At 32.0% G+C, this 12,617-nt stretch overlaps 1 protein-coding gene and 1 pseudogene across 1 annotated transcript; both read left to right on the top strand.

Annotated features, from left to right (window-relative positions):
- Positions 1–644: 644 nt before the first annotated feature.
- Positions 645–2,361, top strand: PSBR (photosystem II subunit R). The gene is made up of 5 exons (XM_022280844.1): positions 645–870; positions 954–1,012; positions 1,116–1,171; positions 1,293–1,345; positions 2,122–2,361. Exons 1-5 carry the CDS (start codon positions 717–719, stop codon positions 2,214–2,216), a joined length of 417 nt encoding a protein of 138 aa, XP_022136536.1. The 5' UTR covers positions 645–716; the 3' UTR covers positions 2,217–2,361.
- A 3,162-nt stretch (positions 2,362–5,523) lies between these two features.
- On the top strand, positions 5,524–8,025 carry LOC148208466 (uncharacterized; annotated as a pseudogene).
- The last annotated feature ends 4,592 nt before the right edge of the window (positions 8,026–12,617 follow it).

Here is a 12,617-nt window from a genome sequence, read left to right as displayed (position 1 = left end):
ATACTGATAAAAAGTAAATAGTATTTTAGTTTAGTTTTTTTTAATCAAATAGATATGTGTATACAATTGGTACATCATTATACATATATATAATTATAATTGGTTTATATTAGTTTTCACACCTATCTCAAATATTCAACATTTATAACATTGAAATGCAAAAAATCCCAAATATAATACAAAACATTCGTTGTCATTTAACTCTATCGAGACGAATAAGTATTATTACAACTTGCTGATATTCTTACAGACGGCTCACATTTATGAATAAATATTTTCTTTTTGTTATATTTGTAATTCTAATCCAATAAACTTCCATATTTTATTTATTTATTTATTTATTCATGTGGTTGTCATAATTAAAATGAAAATTACGTGGTCTCAGTTTTACAAGAAAATAAAGACAAAATACACAACATTTTATAATTCATTTAAAAATTACATCAATAAACCGAAGAGAAATGATCACAGCCGTTGAAGCAAAGATCAACGGCCGTTGTTTGAACTTGAACGGAAGCGGCTAAAATAGCTCGAAAAAAGATTCCAGATAACACAGGAAGATTATATCCAGATTACCACCATTCACGGCCCGCCACGTGTCGCTCTGCCAATCACATTTCTCAGATTATCAAGCTCCGAGTTTCGCTTGCGCCATTGCAGATTTCCCAGCAGAAGCAGCAGAAGAAGAAGAAGAAGAAAAAGCTCGTTGATCGGAAATGGCGGCGTCGGTGATGACCTCCGTGAGTCTCAAACCAGCTCCCTTCACCGTCGAGAAATCGGCAAAAGGTCTTCCGTCTCTCGCCAGGACTTCCGCCTCCTTCAAAGTCGAGGCCAGCGGCGGGAAGAAGATCAAGACCGACAAACCCTACGGTAGAATTAACCACCGATTATATCATGTGATTCTTGGCTTATTTAATTAGATTCTAACTCGTTCTTCGATGGAATGCGAGCAGGAATCAATGGTTCGATGAATTTGAGGGACGGACTTGATGCATCGGGAAGGAAGGGCAAGGTTGTTATCTCTGAATCTCTCTGAAATCTGTATCTTATTTGAATTTGCTATTTGATACTCTGCAACTGAGATTTGGTTCTGCTTTTGAATCTGATCGATTTAGGGCAAGGGAGTCTACCAGTTTGTCGACAAGTATGGGGCCAATGTCGATGGCTACAGGTAAACAAGGTTTTTGGCTATGATTTTGTTCATAGTTCTCTGGTTTGGAAATGAAAACCTGAATTTACTATCATGTCAATGAACTCATGTATGTGTTCTATTCACCTACTCTAATTTGCAGTCCCATCTACGATACCAAGGACTGGTCTCCGAGTGGTGATGTCTATGTTGGTGGTAAGTTGTTCTTCCTTCACTTTTGAATCTTCAATCCTATTTCTTTAGACTCATACCATAAATATATAAACTAGATTATACAATAAAGTTTCACGTTAGTAATTTGAATGCGCCTGCTGAGTAAATTCACGATTGATTGATCATTCATTTTTTGGACTTGTTCATAACATATACATCTAATCATTTTTCAGTTGGTATACATGAATTGAAAAACACAGAAATTTATTAGTTATTGTGTTGAAGTGTGGGTTTTCCTTTGGTTTTGTTCATTGGACAGAAATGACTGGTTTTTCCCTTTTTTTTTTTCTCATTAATTTCTGTTATTGATGTAGTTCATCTTATTAATTACAATTGTTTATCTCCATCCATACCTTATGAATTAAGACCCTTTTTTTTTCCCAATTACAACGCTTATTTTCCTTCAATTTTGTTTATTTTAAGTATGTTTTCACCCAAGACTTAACAACCAATATATTATGAACACTTTCTAAGTTCAAATATTAGCTCAAAGCTCAAGAAATAAACTATTAATATGAAATGGAAGAGAAACAACATTGTATCACGTATGATTACAATTCAAAAGTTCATACCTTTATTTTGGAGTTGTTTTCTCACCTATATATCAAAATTACCCTAACAAAGAAAAGTTTCACTAAATATCAACAATGGCTTGTAAAACAGTAACACCAAGCATTAAGAGATAGGATTGAAATATGGTCTTGGGACTAAAAATGAACGCAATAGTTCTTGATATTGTGGACAACATTGAATTGTAGGTACCACTGGATTAGCCATTTGGGCAGTGACCTTGGCTGGGCTCCTTGCTGGAGGTGCTCTTCTTGTGTACAACACCAGTGCTTTGGTCCAGTAAGATTTGTTGGAATTTGGAAGTCTGTTTTTTTTTTTTTCAGAGTATAGCTTGTAGCATGTTATCATGAACCAACAATATTAAGAAATTTGTGTAATTATCTGGACTATTTTGTCATAAGTGCTTTCTCTTCTTCTTGTTCTTTTCATTTATGCTTTTCCTGCATTACAGGTGATTGATCTACCTTGAAACCCATTTAATTTTATGTCACATTTTTCTTTTTTTGTGTGCAATGAAGGAAGATTTGAGGCTACACTCTAAATTTTTTTTTTTTTTAATGTGTCAGTCGAGTTATGTTACTATTGGTGATTTTATGTCATATTGAATGAATCATGGAAGTAAAGAATTATTATTATTATTAATTTTTTTAAAGAGTATTTTTAGAAGACATCTAAAATACTAGTAGACTATATTTTAGACTATTTTAAATAGTTTTTTAAATTTTTTTAGGAACATAATGTGAAGTGATTTTTTTTTTTGGTAGGTAATTTATTTATTTTTATTATTCCAACAACTTATTCTAAAAGGTTAAGGTACCAGTAAAGAATTATGTTGCATATCTCAATAATTTTTTGGTTTGCCCATTTAGGTAGAAGTATTTTATGAACCTTTATCAAGTATTAGAAAATAGTTAAACAAGTTAATTTTATGTTGAGCTATTTGAGAAATGTAAAAAGATAAATGGAATGATTCCTAAAGCTTTATACTTTGGCCTTATAAGACAACTATTGGAAAGATAAAATTGAGTGTTGGAATAAAATTAACCAAAACAATATGTGTTTGATCAATTAACATGATTGGTAGGGTGTGTTGTCCACTTCATTGGTAAGTTAATATACATTTATAAAAAGTAACTTGAATCTACGTAGAAATTTCTTAATATTTTCTTTAGTACAACAAATTCGGGGTGACGAGGGTTTGAATATTCGACCTCAATAGAAGGACTAAATATTAATTACTGCTGAACTGTATCATGTTGGCTTAATCATTAAACTACATTAGATTTATAGAGATTTAATACAAATTTAGTGATAAAATAATATGTAGTCCAAGAAAAAATGAGATAAAATATTAAATTAGTTTATTTATTTATTACTTTTAATGTAGAGTTAAAAGACTAAAATAAAAAATTTGAAAATTTGGACTGTCACAACAAAGTAGGTGTTAATACATTCTTTAATGCTAACCTAATCTGAACATATTTCAAAGGGTTATACCATAGATTTTTTTAGTTCCTTTTTTTTTTCATAAGCATTGCATGGCTCCAGCAATTTGATATCTATACCTTCTGAATAATATTGTAGGTTTAAATTATTTTGCATCCTTTAATTTGCAGTGGTAATATTAATTAAAAATAAAAATCCATAACAAGTATACTTAAAACTGTTTGACTGAAATAAATTAGAGAAAAAGTTAAAATATTTCCTTGAACATGGCAAGTTATTTTTGACAAGTCAATTTTTACCATTAATTTTTAATTTCAATTGGGCAAGTGTTGCAAATGGATGGAATTTAAATTTTAAGGTAAAAATATTGGTAGTTAACCCGACACTACTAGTCTTAAGATTCGAATCTCCCTTTAAATAGAAAAAGAAATAATTTATGGTAAAAATGAAGAGTAAAGTTTGATTTTTTTTTCTTTTTTTAACCAAAAATTGCTCCTTAAATTGTATTCATCTCCTTTAAAAAGTAGGTGGTTTCGATCGAAAAAAGAGAGTAAGTGTTTTGTTTTATTGACAGAAAAAAGTAACTCGGGACTGGATTCCAAATCTCACCCTTAATAAAAAGATATTGAAGCTGCATCATTTCTTTCTATTACGTGACAACATTATGGTTCTTACAGTCGGTGCTTTGCGTTCATGATACTGGGGTGAGCTTCCTTAATATTAAGGTGGCAAAGTATTCGAGAATTGGTTGAGGAAGAGGAAAAACTTGAACTTTTATTAACTCTAGCTGTTGGAACAAGGGTGGTTGAAGAAAGTCGTCTGGAGATTCAAACGCCCGTCCTGATCAATACAAAATTGATCGATTGGATCATGATTTTCTTGGAAATGCGTAAGTAAGAAGAGATGGGAGTAAGCGCGTCTTATGTACTATGAAAAACCTTTTGCATTTCTTTCATTTAATAGAAACTAATTATATACTAAAATCAATTGTTTTATTTTTCTAATAAATATTTTTTTACAAGATTAGGAAATGAAACATGAGTAGCCAACTCGAGCATGGTTCAAGATATCTATCTCTTATAAAAAGTCACAAGTTAGAATTTCCGCTCTAAGATAAAATTAACGTCTCTATATTTGCAAAAAGAAAGAAAGAAAAAAAAAGATTGACATCTCTAAAGGTTAAAATTTAAAATATGTGTAATGTTTTTCATAAAAAATAAGGTTATTGCATTGGGTGGCAAATAAGTTTTAGGTATTTAACAATATAGCACCCACTTATCAAAATTTCAAATATAGCAATTTTTATAGGATTCTGATTTTGAATTTTTTAGTATTCCCAAATTGCCCTCATCATATTTATCACGAGTTTTCGTTCTCTCTCGGATCATCGTCTTCTTCGCGCATCTTCGTTCTCTCTCGGATCATCGTCTTCTTCTTTCATCTCTTCTTCACGTGTCTTCATTTGTTCATCAGGTATCAATTTTAGCTTCTTCATTCGTATTCATTCGTTCATCAGGTATCGATTTTAGCTTCTTACTTTGTCTTCGTTCGTTCAACAGGTTTCCATTTTAGCTCTTTCGATTTTATTTCTTCTTTTTCTTCGATTTTGTTCGTGAAGAACTTTCGGCCTTTGAGGAACTTCTGTCCGTTTTAATAAGGCAGATTTCGAAAAGAAGAATTTGGACTTCTTGATGGACTATTATAATTATATTTAGTTTTTGTTCTTCTTCTTCTTCGATTTTGTTCGTTTCTGAGGTCTTGATTTTAGTTTTTCTTCTTCTTCTTTCGAATTTAAGCTTGATTTTAGTTATTGGTGTCTGATTTTGGGCGAAGGATCACCATTAAGATTGTGGAGAACCTGCCTGAATTTTAGGTGAGGTATATCATACTGATATACTCCCATTGAATATGAAGTATATTAGTGAGGTATATCATAGATATTTTACGTATATCTATAACTGATATACTCAATATAGATATTAAATATAGCATATGTCTGCGGCTTATGTTATGTTATTTGTTGATTGATATACTAATATCATCAATATTTTATATTTTTGCAGTGTTTGTAGTTATGGGCAAGCTTGCAATAATTGTTTTTCAGGTGAATGAGATGATAGTCATTGCTATATGAATTACAAAACTATTAGGATTTTGGTTGACGAAGATATGAATTTTCAAAATTTTAGGAATTTATTGAATGAAGTGAAGTTAGATCCATCAATTTGTTTTGTCCAATTTTCAGTTTTATTAAAGTTTGGTAGTAATGGAGTTCAAACTGTTGTTGAGATTAATGAAGATAAAGATGTTGCTTGGTTTTTTACTTTGGTTAAGGATGACAGTACAAGATATCCTTTAGTTGCTCATGTAAATGCTATGCCTTTGGAGGATTCTAGTGTTATTAATTCTGGAAGTGAGAATTTAGGTCTGGTTGTTGCTTCTTCTGCTATAATTGAAAGAGATTTTCAAGTTTATAACGATGTTGATATTACTAGTATGTCTTCTGCATTTTATCTGAAGGAGAAGGATCTATTTGCAAATAAGGAAGTTTTGTCAAAAGCTTTTCACTTTATGGCTATAAAGAATAACTTTCAGTTCAAGACTTTGAGATCAAATTTCAAATCAGTTGAGTTTGAATGTGTTCAGAATGGCTGCCTATGGTATGTTAGAACATCTCGTTATAGAGGTAGTGAACTATGGATGATTAGAAAGTATGTTAGTGATCATAATTGTCGTATGACGATAGTTCAATCTTCTCATAGACAAGCTTCATCATCTTTTATTGGTGAATGTATAGTTGAGAAATTTATATTTAGTTCTTCTGATCGTTCGACTCTGAAAGATATCATTCATCATATGCGCACAAACTATGGAGTTGGTGTTAGTTATTATAAAGCTTGGAGGGCAAAAACAGCTGTTAATAAATTGTTGACAGGAGATGTTGATGATTCTTATGCATTGATTCCGAAGTTTTTTGTGAAGTTGAAAGAAATGAATCCAGGTTTGTTTTCTTTAATGATATACCAGTAATATATGCTTCTGATATATGTATAATATGTATGAGATGATATATCTTCTTGATTTTATTATGATGTAGGTGTTCTGATATACTGTTAATATACTACTGATATATATTTGATTATACTACTGATTATCATATCTAATTTTGATATCTTGACATGTTGCTGTGATATATTACTGATATATTTGACGTGTTGATGTGATATATTATTGATATATTTGATGTGTAATGATATTTTGCGCTGATGCAATAGTTCTATTTATATTATTTTTGTAGGTACATACACTGCATATGAAATTGATAAGACCAGACATTTTAAGTATTGTTTCATGGCTCTAGGTGCATCTATTGAAGGTTGGAGGTATTGTAGACATAATATATCTGTTGATGGGACATTTTTGACGAGCAAATATGGTGGTACATTATTGACTGCCTCAACGTGCGATGGTAACAATCAGATTTTCCCTCTTGCTTTTGGTATAGTAGATTCAGAAAATGATGCATCATGGAGATGGTTTTTTCAAAATTTAAAGAACAGTTTTGGAGATCGAGAAGAGTTAGTTATCATTTCTGATGGTCATTTAAGCATTGGAAAAAGTGTTCTAAAGGTTTTTCTATATGCTCAATATTGTGTTTGTAAGCGATATCTGTTGAAGAATTTGAAGTTGTCATACAAGGATTCCTTGATTGATAGACTTTTTGAAAATTGTGCCAAATCCTACACAACTAATGATTTTGAGTTAAATATGAGGTTGATGGAGTCAATATATCCTACTATACAAGAATATCTTAGTAATGTTGGATTTTAGAAAGGGGCTCGTGCACACACTAAAGAAAGAAGATATCAAATGTTGACAACTAATATTTTTGAGAGCCTAAATGCAACTTTGAAAGGGTCAAGAGATTTACCTATTGCATCACTACTTGATTCAGTTAGACAATTACTTCAAAGGTGGTTTTATGATAGAAGTAAATCAGCATCTTCTCTGAATAGTTTTTTGAGTCCTTGGGCTGATACTGAGATACATAAACAATTTAATGAATCCAAAAGTTTGATGGTAAGTGTTTTTACTTTTTATTATTTAATAATGTTTATTTTTCTTTCACAACCTATTATTATTATTATTATTTTTCTTTTTTTTTTCAGGTTGATCCTATCAACAACGTTGAATTTCAAGTAATTCATAAAGCGGATAATTTTTTGGTAAATTTGGGTTCTAAAAGTTGCACTTGTCGTGTTTGGGATTTGGAAGAAATTCCTTGAGCCCATGCACTTGCAGTTATTTGTAGGATTGATTTGAATCCTTATTCATATGTGTCTGAGTATTATTTGTCTAGTAGATTGTTATTTACTTATAATGGTTCAATTCGTCCTGTCGATAACCATTTGGATTGGGGATCTGTAGCAATTGATGTTAATGTATTACCTCCTATCATTAAACGTCCAGTAGGAAGGCCTCGAAAACAAAGGATTCCTTCAATTGGTGAGGTGAGAAAGCACACAAGATGCGGACGTTGTCAACGTGTTGGACACAATCGTAGAACTTGTAAATTTGCACCTATTGAACAATGATGTATATCAAGGATGTATACCAAAACATTGCTTTTATGATTTGAATTTACAATGAAGTAGTTTCTTTGTTACAACACAATGTGTATACCCCATAGAGTTTGCTTATATGATTTTTCTTCTGTAAGTTATAATTGATGACATAATTTAGAACATTACATTAGTCTGTATATCAGAATTATATCAGTTGTAACTCTATATATCAATAATCTATCAGTAATATATCAAGTATACATCATACATATATCAGTAGTACAAGGAGAAGTAATATCAATATGAACTCAAAAAGTTTAAAGGTTTAAACATCAAAATAAACTCAAAGGTATTCATATCAAAAGAACATTGCCCCAAAAAAATGGCATATCATTTAAAACCTTTAAGATATTGTCTTGTGATCTAAACATGAGTAGATTGTCACATTCATAAACACAAAGTAGACTAACAATGTCACTATAAAAGTAAAAGTATGAGTTCCAAAAGCCTAGAAAAGTAGAAGCAAGTTCCAAAAGCACAAGTTCCAAGTTCTTCATCATTGAGTAATCTTCAAGTCAAAGCTTGGGCAATCATGATCAATCTTCGTTCTCGGTGATTGTCGCGTCTTAGGAGATGATATTTTTGCAGCTTTTCGTTTTTCCATAGACAACACTTTTAGAGTTGATTTATGCTGTCTTTTGGGATGCACAACATCAACCTTTTCTTCAATGACTTTAGTTTTCATTTTCCTTGTTTGGACCATTGTTTTCATCTGAAAAAAAATTATTTGATATATTAGTAGTATTTAAGAAACATATTAGAGGTAATATATTTGAAATAATTTGTAGATATCATATTTATAGCAGAAGTAAATCAGTTCTATATCATATGTCTATCAAATATATATCACATATATATCAGAAATATATCTGTCAATCATTAGTATATCAAAAGTATAGTAGAAGTCAATCAGTTATATATCAGCTATAGTATTAGATATCATAGTTATATCAAACGTAAATCAGTTATATATCATATGTATATCAAACATATATCACATACATATTATGAGTATATCTGTCAATCATTAGTACATTAGAAGTAAATCAATAGTATATCAGAAGTCAATCAGTTACATATCATATATCAAGAGTATATGTGCAAATTAGTAGTATATTAGAAGTAAATCTGTAGTATATCAGAAGCCAATAATCAATAGTATATCAGAAGTTAGTCAGTTCTATATCTGTTATATATCAGTTATATAACAGTAATCAATTGTATATCAGAAGTCCATAAGTTATATATCAATATATATCAGCTGTATAACAATAAATCACTATTTTACCTGCTTTGACCCTTTGTCGTGGATTTTTTTTATCGTTTCTCTGTAATTTTCTGTAAATAAAAATCATCGATGAGTTTCAATAAGTGAATAACACGAGTAAATGATTAATAAAACTAACTATTGTCTCACTGTACTTACAATTTCATCTTCATTAGCTTTTTCCTCTTCTTTGTCTTCTGCTCCTTCTTGTTTTTCTTCCTCACTTGTTTCTTTTTCTTCATTCTCATTGTCTTGTTCATTTTTCTAAGAAGCATTCCAAAGACAAGAAAAGTAAATCAATGTAAGAAAAGTAAAGCAATTTAGATTTACCTCTTTTTCCTTTTATTTCCCTTTCCCATCCCGATCTGAATCCTCTTTCTCATGATTGATTGCATATTCCACAATTTTATCAATATCTACTTCTTCGTCAAGAAGCTCAAGACTTATCGATGGAGGTACGTTCTTCTGAAGTGATTCTTGGGATTGTTTTTCAATGTTTGATTTTGGTGCAAATCTATCATTGATTACTTCTAATATATAAGTCAACATCCCCAGCATTTTTTTCTGGACACTTCTAATTTCTTGTATTTCCTCCTTCAAAGTCAAGCTTTTACTTGAACCATGTGTTTCTGTTCCTTCTTTCTCCTCAATATTTATTCCTTCTGCCATATCATCCATATTGTTGGGATCATCATTGTTTGGGGAAGGGAATACTCTGGACACGTGGAAGACCCCTATTGGTGCTCCAAGATGACTCATGAATCATGCCCAGCTCGGAAGGCCGAGATGGCCGCCACCAACGCCGACAAATGCCGAGTGTGAGGGCCGAGGTGAGCCTGGCCTAGGTCCGACCCACCGGGGAGCTCGGTATGGGCCGAGATGCGCAACTGTCTGCGGCGTGATTATCGGGCGTAACCGTCGGTCCCGAGATTACCGGATGTAACCGACGGTCCCGAGATTACCGAATGTAACAGTCGCTAGATTAGCGGGACCACCACCCATAAGTAGGGGACCTCACTCCCCGATCAGGTACGAGGATTTCTGGCTTCGAACTAGACTTGGAATCCGACCTATACTGACTTGATCGTCGGAGTGCTCACCTTTTTGTGCAGGTCCGCCCAAGTGTTCAGGTCGGTCCGGAGGCCGGGTTCGAGCTACAACCAGGAACACACTGTTGTGCACATCTTTGCATAAACAATCATCTTGCACAATGTCTTCTTGCATCATCAAATTTGTGAAGATATCAATAGATAATTCATCTTTTGTAGGAAGAATTGTAATCATTGAGAACAACAAATGTAGTAAATCAATAGAAACAAGAACAAAAAAAAAGAGAGAGAGAGAGATCAGTGAAGTAAGAAACTAAACATCACCTGCAGAGAAAATATTTTCTTGCAGATGGTGCCAATTCGGCTGTGAAAGGATATCCCATTTCAACATTCTTGGGATTTGATGTCCATCCTTTTTTGTTGCAATTCCAACCCTCGGATCAGAAAGTTTGGGAATTACTTCACACGCCCAACAAATCAGTGCAAGTGGGAAGCCTTGCAAGGTATAATTTGATGATCTATCTTGTGAAGCTTTTTTGATGTATTCAATTGTTATATCATATACCAAGCTACCCTATGGATATTTCGGAAATAACTTTTCACTATCGACAATGTCAACATGCTTCCATTCTACTTTAGTGTGAAGTTGTTTGACAAACAATAAGCATTCTAAGATGTACAAGTTAGCAATTTTCACCATTAAATTGTCATTTTGAGACCTAATGTGAAAAGCTGCTTGTACATTTCTTCTATCTATTGTCTCTTTAAGCTTAAAAAAGGTGTTCCTAAGCTCATGAGTATTTGTTTCTCCATCTATAATGATCTCGTCAAGAGTGGGGTATTCATCACAACAATTCAAACTTGTCATCAAACTGAACTCTTTCAATCCAAATATTGTAAACTTTCCACCAAAGTTGAATACTAATGCATCTTTTGGACTTTTGTCAGATATTCTCTTAATTAGATGCACTAGTAATTGTAGTGGACATCTGCCAACCCTAAATGACAAGAAGTGTCCAAAGGGTCCTTTTTCAAATATTTCTTTCTGAGTTGGTGAAAGTATTTTTAAGATGTTGTCAATTGTTTCTAGTTTAGAGTACTGTTGTACTTTAACCCCAGACTACCACATTTCAATATCCTGCTAAAGTAAAATATAATATATCAAATATGTCATAAGTATGTCATAAGTATTTCAATACTATATCAGACATATATCAAACATATATTGCATAGAAACTCACATCAAGTCTCTCAGAATATCATATGAAAAGTAATAATTATCATATCAATAATATATTGAACGTATATCAAACATATCATTATCATATCAATAATATATCAAACGTATATCATATATATATTGTATAGAAAATCATATAAGGAATATTATATCATAAATTTTTAAAATCAGTAGTATATCACATACCTCACTCTTTTCTTCTTTTGTTTCTTCGCCTTGGAAGATTCACCCTTCAATACTACTCGTTCTCTTTTTTTGAACCATTTTACTTTCTTTCTTATCCATATAGGTGTAACTTGCACTAAAACATATAAACAAATGAAAAAAATAAAACCAAACTAAAAAAATATAAAGTTTAAACAAAATTAATGGTAGTTACTGCTATAGTCACTGCTATGTGAACCATCATAACTGATATATTCAATATAGTCACTGCTATAGTAAATTGAAATCAAAATGGAAGCAAACATATATATCTCTACTTATCCCAAAAATCGAAACGTAAGTATTGTGTGTTAGGAGTTCAGCAAAAATCGAAATGGAAACATATACCTCTACTTAAAGAAATCAAATGAAAATCGAACGATATCAGAACAAACGAACGAACAGAAATCAGACGGAAATTGAAATTTGGTAAACATTGTCGCTCCTTGCTAGTTGGATGAGAATCGAACGAACGAAAAATGGTAGTTGGGGATGACATTCTTGACGGAAATTGAACGGAAATCAGATGATATTTGGGCTGGAAATCCGAAGCTCGAAGGTTAGATGAGAATCAAATGAACGAAAATGATTTGGGGATAACTTTCTTGACGAAAATCGAACGGAAATCAGAGTGAAAATTGAAAAGTTAGGTTTTGTTTTGATGCTTTGAATGAAAAAGTGGTGGTGAAGGATTGACGTCGGACGAAAATGATGGAATTTGAAAAATTAAGTTTTCTTTTAGTTTGGGCTACCATTTTTTAGCTTTTGCATGTTAATAATGGGCTTGCAGGGTAATTAGGACTTTTAACAATGTGGGCCTCCGAGTGGGTAAAAAATTGCTATATTTGAAATT

The sequence above is a fragment of the Momordica charantia genome, assembly GCF_013281855.1.
Source record: "Momordica charantia cultivar OHB3-1 chromosome 10 unlocalized genomic scaffold, Mcharantia_2.0 BLBB01000010.1, whole genome shotgun sequence".
NCBI lineage: Eukaryota > Viridiplantae > Streptophyta > Magnoliopsida > Cucurbitales > Cucurbitaceae > Momordica > Momordica charantia.
The sequence above is the reverse complement of the archived record's forward strand: the minus strand, read 5'-3'. Positions and strand labels throughout refer to the sequence as shown.

Excerpts from the sequence above, each read along its gene's own strand:
- PSBR (XM_022280844.1), top strand. The coding sequence starts at position 717 with ATGGCGGCGTCGGTGATGACCTCCGTGAGTCTCAAACCAGCTCCCTTC. Across the intron at positions 1,013-1,115 it reads CATCGGGAAGGAAGGGCAAG|GGCAAGGGAGTCTACCAGTT; the intron begins GTTGTTATCTCT and ends TGATCGATTTAG. Across the intron at positions 1,346-2,121 it reads TGGTGATGTCTATGTTGGTG|GTACCACTGGATTAGCCATT; the intron begins GTAAGTTGTTCT and ends ATTGAATTGTAG.